This window comes from Rhagoletis pomonella, unplaced genomic scaffold (genome assembly GCF_013731165.1).
Source record: "Rhagoletis pomonella isolate Grant_MI unplaced genomic scaffold, Rhpom_1.0 Rhpom_scaffold_00010, whole genome shotgun sequence".
NCBI lineage: Eukaryota > Metazoa > Arthropoda > Insecta > Diptera > Tephritidae > Rhagoletis > Rhagoletis pomonella.
This window is the reverse complement of record NW_023458564.1, coordinates 36,720,575-36,730,082: the sequence shown is the minus strand read 5'-3', so window position 1 is coordinate 36,730,082 and position 9,508 is coordinate 36,720,575. Positions and strand designations below refer to the sequence as shown.

At 36.6% G+C, this 9,508-nt stretch overlaps 1 protein-coding gene across 1 annotated transcript in view; it reads left to right on the top strand.

Moving 5' to 3' along the window:
* LOC118746370 (UDP-glucuronic acid decarboxylase 1) overlaps positions 1-337 on the top strand; it is an 8,072-nt gene extending 7,735 nt beyond the window's left edge. Inside the window, exon 6 of the mRNA XM_036480225.1 lies at positions 314-337. Within this exon, the coding sequence (XP_036336118.1) occupies positions 314-337 (24 nt within the window). The remainder of the gene's footprint in view (positions 1-313) is intronic.
* Positions 338-9,508: the final 9,171 nt, after the last annotated feature.

Sequence of the window (9,508 nt, the reverse complement as noted above, 5' to 3'; positions counted from 1 at the left end):
CTTTCTTAAGCAGTTTAAATTTTTAATATCAGCCCGATTCGAAATACCCCTTTTAGCTTCTAGCAGATTTTACTTTTCTAGAGCAAACATTCTGCAATTCTAAATCTCAGGGAAAAATTTCCCTAAAAACCAGGAGCAGGAGATTATTCGAAAATTTCCACTCTTATGCTTGATATAAATGATGTCAAGCCAGGGCAGTTGCGTCGATTATTTTAATACAGATTTGTGTAGCCATTATAAAACAAGAACTGGTTCCTTTAAAATACTTTATACATATAGTATATGTATTTACAAATATTTTTGTTTCTAACAGCGAAAGTTGGGGGTAGTGCACTAGGCATTTCACCCAGAGTACGAAAATAAACTGTACGAAACAATTCCCATTTGCTCATCGATCATCATATCATTTGTGGTTTTGTACAGTTTTGTACAGAGTCAGAAACAATTTGTAAGATTCACTGTCATTTTCCCCAACTAGAAACGTTTGCTTTTCGTTTGTGACAATTGTGCCATAGGGTGATATCACAAATGTTTCAATTACGTGAAAAATATTTTTTTCTGTAAATTTTCATATCCAATTCAATTAAAAAACATTTTTATTTTTTTATTCATTGCAGCTATTTGTTTTGTGTTTAGTTATTGGATATGTGTACATACATATATATATTTTTCTCTGCACGATTCATTTCGTTTGTTGTTTCGTCTGTAACTACTAAACTACTGTAGTGTACTATCGCCAAAGTGAACTCAGCCGTTTTGTTTTCGTATTGTACCGAACTGTTGAAGTACTAAACGAAACGAAATAGTAACGTACAATATAGTTTATTTTCGTACCCTGATTTCACCAGCAGTAAATATATTGGAAGAAATTATATTTATCACCAGCTTAGTGATAGTGGCAAATTTCTGTACTACCACTAAAAGCCTTAGTGATAGTGCTATTTTGTTTCTCTATAACTAAATTTAGTGGTGGTGAATAAACTCGCACTAAACTCAAATATACCAATATTGAAACAGTCAGTACAGCTTACATATATGTAAGAGCTGCAAATAAAAATATTTTCACTTAACTTTCAAAAATTAATGCTAATAAAATGTTTCAAGCTGCATATACCGCATGTATGTATGTGCAAATGTAACATCTTCACTTGAGATTGACTTGACTGACCTGAATAATCCTTTTCTTGGCGGGATCGTTATTAACAATACCTACAAGGTTTGATAAAATCTCACCAGGGGCCTATTTCATAAAAGTGACAGGTGCGACAATTTTCGATTTTTCTATAAAATGTCACTGCCACAATTGTCGCTGAATTTTTCCCTGTTTCATATACGTTTGAAGGCAACTGAAAATTTTTAGAAAACGACAGTTATAATCGTCGTACAGTTTCATAACAATTTATTCAAAATACACTAACACACTGAACCAAAAACACCAATACACTAAGTAAGAAGAAGAGTTACTTTACTAATGTACGATGGTGCTGACAATTGTCACTCTGACAAAATTGTTGCGCCAATGGCGAGAAAACCAAATAGCTCCGTCGGAAAGCTTTCATAGGGGAGATTTGTAAATTTATTTATATGGTAATTGCGCGCATTTCATTACTTTTCAATAATTTGAATATTTCTTAAAACTAAATTAATGCAAATGAAATTATTACATATAATTTACATATAAATTTCATGACTGGCGACAATTTTGTCAACGAAAATTTTAAACCCCGACAATGACAATTTGTCACTTTTTCAATTGTTTTTATGAAACAAAACACCCACCAAACTGTCGAATTGTCACTGACAACATGGAAAATGCCTGTCGTTACAAAATTATCACTGCCGGTTTATGAAATTGGCCCCAGGCGGGCCTGAAGTTGAGTCATTATTATCAAACTTGGCTGATATTTGAAAGGTTTATTGGTAACGCAAAGCATGTAAATGTTTTAGCAAAAAATAAAACTATGCTATAAACTGTTATCTCCGTCTTTCAATTTAATGAAAAGTTCCATAAACATTAGGGTTGAATTTTTTTAACTACATATCGAGGGCTTATCTGCAATTTCCACAAAAACTACTTTGTGGTGTTAGAACCCATCTGGGACCTACCTGTCATCACTGATGGTAATTGCGACTTTGCAATTTAATAGTAAATTCTTCTATCAAGCGTTATACAAGGTAAGCATTAATATCACCGATGACAGTGAAGTCCTAGGTGGGTTTTTATATCAGAATCTCACTTTTGTGAAAAGTGCAGATAGAGGGTATTGAATATAAGCCTTCGATATCCATTTTAGTGAAGAAAAAAATAATTCAGTAAGCCGAATTTTTTTTTTTTCACTATTCGATTGTTAATTTTGGTGAAAATTATTTTTATTTAACTATCACTATTGTATAGTGAGGCTGATATATTGCAATTCACCACTAAACAGCAAAATTAGTAGTGAAAAAGTTTGCACTATCACTAGCTACTAATGTAAACTGAAAATTTAGTGCACTACCCCAACTCTGCTAACAGCATTGATCCGAAAACTTATCACTTTCAGAACATCCTTTGGTGCTTTTTCTTAGTTTTTATTACTTGATTTTTTTGTTTTCTTTTCAACCATATCGCGCGTTTCATAATATAGTGAGTTAATACAAAATTCACGTTTTTGGAGAAATCATCATACAAATATTAAGCTCGATAAGGAGAATATGTTCAGTCTAGCAGTCTAATAAACATCCCAAAAGTGGCATATCGTTACTTTAATTCACAATTCACAAAGGCCCGAAGCAACAAATTTAAATTTTACAGAACAAAAAACGTTATAAAAAAGAATATCAAAAACAGGTAGGGCTTTTTTAAAGTGGCATATAACTCCGTTGTTTTTGGTAATAACACTTTAAAATTTTTGTTGCAGGTGTATTTTAATATATCCTACCAAAATCTGTGGAATACGCAATTTCGAAAAAAATGTTGGTTGGGGTCTTTGTGAATTAAGATCCCTTTCTATATGTTTTTGTTTGTTTTTTGTTGAACAATTTTTATTGAGCTTGAGGCCGTTTTTTGTGGAAAATTATAGTGGAAAAACAACAATAGTTTATGAATGGTAGGAATTATATCTGCTTTTTCGGAGATCACCACATCTCATCAGGCTTCTTCATCGAGTTAGATGGGATTCGAACCAGCGACTCCAGCTTACAAAGCCAGTGGTCTACCCACTGCCCTAAGTTCGCCTTAGAAACTGTTGTTCCTTTTTCCACTTTTTCATGTTTTTTTTGTATACCAACTACAGTCAGTGTTGCCATTTTAGCCGTTTTCCGGCTAGATTTAGCCGGTTGCGATAGCAAACAGCCGGAGAAATTTCGATTTAGCCGGAAGCCGATTTGTTAGCCGCTTTGCAGAAAAAAATTAGCCGTTTTTAGCCGATTTGGCTATTTGCCTTGTTTTCTTAAATTTCAAATATGTATGTTTCCATTTTTGACTAAGCGACCCAAAATCTGTTAGAAAGGGCTACTAGCCATATCGTGGAGAAAATTTTCATATCAGGCAGGGATGTATGAAATTGGGCCGATTTCGCTTATTTTTATTTTAAACGAATAAGGGATTTTCTTCATAAAATGTTTGTTATAAATGTATTAATTTTAAGTGTGAAGTTTTATTCGCAAACTTAGAAAATAAGAAATTGTTTCACTGTTAAGACACTTAAGATGCGTTTGTGCTTGGATATAGTGCCAACAAACAGAATAAATATTACATGTAGATATTGTCTTCCCAGATAGCGCATATTCAATTCTGCCTAAATTACAAAACATCATTTTTGCCCACTCCCAAAGTTTTAAGGTAAGGGAAAAGTTGATATTTTCAAGCACTATGTACACATATGTATTTTTTTAAACAAACTTTTTTGCTGAGAACTTATTTAAATTCCAAAAACCGAATGCCAACTTGAACTAAAGGAACCAACACTGAAGTGAGTCAAAATGAAAATAAAAGAGCACAAATTTCTATGTAAAGCAAAACTCTCTGGGAATCCTACGAGACATCTGCCGGTCATATGACCGGTCACCTAAATGGGAGATCTGCAGTCTTTTGGCATCATATTTTACATCAGAATTGAAGGGATTTCTGAAAAATCTGACCAGTTCTTTTGTGTAACTGTGATTTTGCATCCCTTGTCAACATATGGCCTCTGTTGATGTTAACTTAAGGTCGTTGTTTTACTGCCTTAAAATTGAAGGGACATTTTTACAGCGTTTTTTATGTGTTTTGGTTTCTATTTGAGTGTATTGAGAATCGGTCAGTCTGAAAAGGCCTTGTAGGGAAGACAATAGGTTTGTTCGTCGAAAATCCAGCGAGAATTATCACTCAAAATATCAGAAAGTAAGAAAAACTGCTCCCAAATTCTCTCTCATGTAGAGAAACTTGCAATTTTCTGTACGAACGCAAATTTGCAAGCTTTTCTGCCAGCTAGTGTCCACGGTTGCATTTCAAACAAAAGAAGTTTGTATAGAATTTTTAAAATTCTTTCAGAGGGACAAAAAACAGGATCTACGTGTATATATCTTGTCAGTCCGACTTTCTTCAACATACGATTCAATTTCTTTGTCGGGTTTACTATATCGACTCAGGTTGAGATTGCATTCCGATTAAGAATACAGTTTTTTTGCCGAGTACCTTTCAAATCATTGGAATTATCTAAATTAATTAAGTAAACAAGTATTAACTTACATTTTTCATTTTAAAATCGCTCCAGTTTTAAATTTCACGAACTTGTTTATTCAAATTATCGTCGACAAAAAATCCAACCATGTACCACAATCAAATGTTTTTCCTAATTGCAAATTCTTGCTGGCAAAATTTTTTCCGACTCGAATTTGTAACTCCTCTCCAAGAAATAGTCTTTTTACTCGTGATTTATTTAAATAAAACATGTGAAATTTAGTTTAAACATTTTAGCCGTTTTTAGCCGGTTTTATTTGCCAATTTAGCCGGTTCGTCCAAAAAGTTCTGGCAACACTGACTACAGTGCGTCACACTCCAAATTGGACAGTGATCTTTTTACAATAAACACAGTAGGGCTGTTCAGGATCTTGTGCATATGCTCTTTGATTTACATATTCGTTGCATTTGTAAATTCACAACAACAAAATGGACACGGTAGCCATGGCAGCAAGCAAGAATTTGCAAATGTAATTCCAACTGAAAATCCAAGACCATTTCCACAACATCCTGAACTGCCCTAATGTTTTTCATTAGACAATTTTTTCGTTAACCTAAAAAATGGTATAAATGTAGATTTAAAACTTTTTGCAAAAATTAGCAAAATTCAACAGGTCCATCAAAATGGCAAACTTTTTAATTAGAATTTCTAGAAAAACGTTTGGTATGCGAATTTGTAGCCCATTAGTATAATGAAGAACAAGTTTGAAGTGTCTATAAAATCCCTTTGATTACACAGGGCAACACTGATTTTGGTACGGTAAATTTTAAAGCTGTTTCTGATAAATTTTTTGTACCGATTAGGAATCCGTAAGTATGTATAAAGTTTCCATTAGCTCCAGATTTTGAGAAAAAATGAGGTCAAAGTGTAAAAAATGACGTATTTTGCAATAAAGAAGCAAAAGGTGATATGACCTACAACTTAGGCTTAAATTAAACCTAGAACTCTCCATTACTATCTCTGAAAATACCTGCACCTTGACCTTGTGGCCACTTATAGTCATTTATTGAACAATAAAAAATACTGGAAAATTGTGCTATTGAAAAAAAAGTTGTACCAAGTTTAAGCCTAAGTGGACGGTTCTATCTCCTTTTGTTTAATTGTACGAGCATGTACGAGTCGGCCATGTACGATGTGGCGTATGAGTAATTTTATTTGCTGCTCCTATTCCATACGAAAAACATATTGCACATTTTCATTTGACCATTCAAAACTTGTTTATTTATCCATTGAATTTCATCGTTAGTAGCTTGATTGTTTTGGAATAGAACAGGCTTTAATACATATCGATGGCTGAGTGGAAGATCGACCTATCTCGGCAGCCAGTTCAAAAACGCCCTTTCTCTGAAAACTTTTCACGAACGCCCTACTTCAGAATTTGATTGAAAAACGCCTTATTTCAGAATTTTATTGAAAAAAACCCTATCTCAGAATTTGGTTGAATAACGCCCTATTTCAGAACTCGGTTCAAAAACGCCCTATCTCGAACGAAAATACATTGAAAATAAGCTGAGATAGGGAGATTTTGAATCGGCAGGCGTTCTTGAAAAGTTTTCTGAGATAGAGCGTTGTTCAAAAATTTTCTGAGATAGGGTATTTTCGAACTGGCTGCCGAGATAGGTCGATCTTCCACTCAGCCATCGATATGTACGTATGGAAAAAAAATTACAAAAGATCTGTCATTTAAGTGAAACTTCTTTAGCGGCGGTTGGTTGGCAATTGGCAAATTCAACGAAAATTACGCACACGGAAATGGTTGGAACTAAATAAGTTGGACCGGAAAGAAGTCCTTAAAGAGATGCACATGGTATTAACTAATTAAACAAAAACTTGGTAATAAGCGGTTTATGAATTAAATTTAGATTAAGACCAATACAAAATTAAAAGAAATAAGGGTGAGTACGTACATATATGAAGAAAAGGATAAAGTTAAAGGTAAAAATAAAAACAAAACCAAGGAGGCGTAAGGATGCAAAAACGAAGTTCAAGGTAAATTTAAACACTTTACTTATGTATAAAAGGGCAAAGGTGAAGGGGAATATGTACATAGATGAAGAAAATAATAAACATAAAGGTTAAAAGATAATGTGTATGCATGTACATAGATTGACACAGACTCCATTTGGGAACTATTTTGGGATTTTAGAGATTTTCGGGATTCTCGGGACTAAAACAGGATTTTCAAGACTGTTTCGGGATTCTCGGGATTAAATCAGGATGTCCAAGACTATTTCGGGAATCCCCGGACTATTTCGAGATTGCCGCGACTCTATTTCGGAATTTTCGTTTTATTTATCAATGTTGTTATCGATATTGTTTTCTATATATTTTTCGTTATATTAATCGATTTTGTTATTGATAAATTTATTAAAATATTTATCGATATTGTTATTGATATATTTATCAACATATTTACGAATACTGTTATTGATATCGAAACCAATATATTTATCGATATTGCTATCGATATAATAATCGATCTTGTTATCGAAACATTTATCGGTATATTTATCGATACAGTTATCGATATTGTCGATATAATAATCGGGACATGACCTGACATTATGGGAGAATGGTTCCGTGCGCAGAAGTGGAAAACTTTTGACTGCCATTCACCTGGGAGTGGCCAGAAGCAATTCTTGTGCGTACGGTTCAAATCGCAGCTCAAAACGTCCGGATATTTATATCCACGTATCCTCTGGGTAGCAACCAAACACCCGTTTGGGAGCGAGCTAAAGTGAGAAGGCGTAAAACTTCACGTGCGCTGGGTTTGGGTCCCCGCCCAATGAAAAAGAACAAACATCCTCGGATGAGACCCCCTTTTTTTGATGACGACCACGGAAAACGTATAAAGGACTATGATTTAAGGGTATGCACCTGCAATATCCGGACTCTTAATGGGGAAGGTGCCTCTGCCCGGCTGGTTGATGTCCTCGGGAAGACAAAGGCTGACATAACCGCCATTCAAGAAATGCGATGGACGGGGCAAGGAAAAGTAAGCCTGAGGCCTTGCGACGTGTATTACAGTTGCCACGTAAAGGAGCGCGAATTCGGTGTTGGATTCGTGGTAGGAGAGAGACTCCGTCGCCGAGTACTGGCGTTCACCCCGGTGGACGAGCGTCTAGCCACAATCCGCATCAAAGCGAGATTATTCAACATCTCGCTCATCTGCGCCCATGCCCTGACGGAAGATAAGGACGAGGCGTCCAAGGATCTCTTCTATGAGCGCTTAGAGCGCCGGGACCCGGAACATGGTAATATGTAGTACTAGGTTCCAGCATAAGAACATCCAACAAGCTACATGGCTGTCCCCAGATCGAAAAAACGAGAAACCAAATCAACCACGTTGTGATAGACGGAATGCATGCTTCCCGCTTTTAGACGTACGTACACTCCGAGGGCCAAACATCGACTCGGACCACTATCTTGTTGTAGCCAAGATGCTCAACAATGCAAGGAAAGCTTAACGTCGAAAAGCTGCAACCACAACAGACGGCCAATTTACGAGGTAAGAATGAAACCTAACTAGCCATATAAATTAAATAATAAACAGTTTTATGTAATTATTTACCGAGGTGCGTTCATGAAAGAATGCGGATAAACTGATAAATTTATGCAATTTATCCCTTTATCACTTTGGATGAAGACCGCCAATGAATTTTGCCCGACTAGATTGGCCAAACACGCCACTGCGCTGTTCCACAGAGCTCACCTGAACAACATAACTCCCACTCACCAAATTTCATCCCGCTCCAACACCCATGTGACGACTAGCAAGCAGCTCTTGACTCCTCACACCGTCTGCGCCGCATGTCAGTCTAGATTTTATCGTAACACAACCATGATGAGCAATGTGCACCGTTGCGATCGCGAGGTGGCTTAGCGTTCATCACTCATCACACTATGCAGTACCGTCTCATCGAAGCATCAACTTTAACAAATCTGAAGGGAACGGCTTCGCAGAAGTTGCTGAGAGCACCATCGCTGCTCTCCCGTCGAGCAGCGAGAGCGCTTTATCCCTGCTGGATATTTAGCGGAAATCCACCCCAATTAGCCAGTTTAAGTGGCTGTACTATCGAACGAGCGTCGCCACGTTCGCCAGGGCGGTCCCGGTGATCCCCGTATCAGAGACCTAGATTTGGAGATTCGTTAACTTCCAAGCCAGCATAAGCGGAAGAAGTGGGACGAACGCCGGAAGATAGAGCTGGGATACTATCGATACTACCGCCACTCGAAAGTTTTCGAAACGATAGTTGAAAACATCGATAGTATCGATAGTACTATCGTCGTGAGAGGTATTGACTTGAAATGCTGAATTGCTTGAAAATTAAATAATAAATTTATAAAATTTATAAATTACTATCGATAGTAATATAGTAATAGTATCCCAGCTCTACCGGAAGACTTGCAACTTCGCCTTTGGTGAGAGTAAGCTATGGTCGACCGTAAGATCGCTGTTCCACCTGCGAAGCGCGATGACAGTGGAAAGTTTATTCAGCGATCACAACACGTCGATCCCGAAGCCATGCATGGGGTATTTTTGTAGACAGTGTACATTGCATTCTTCGGTGGACAGAGCGAAGCGTCGAGTGACCACAAGGCTGCACAAACTGACAAAACCCAATGCGCCTCTCGTTTTCACCAGCGTCGAAGTTAAGGTGGCCCTTGGGAAGACAAAAACCTACATAGCTATTGGCTCCGACGGAATATATGTACATTAGACCGTTCGTTAAAATTAAAATTTGGTTTGCCGGGCGGAAAAAGATGTCTTTTGGTCTAAAAATAAGCAGTGCAAAATTTTATTC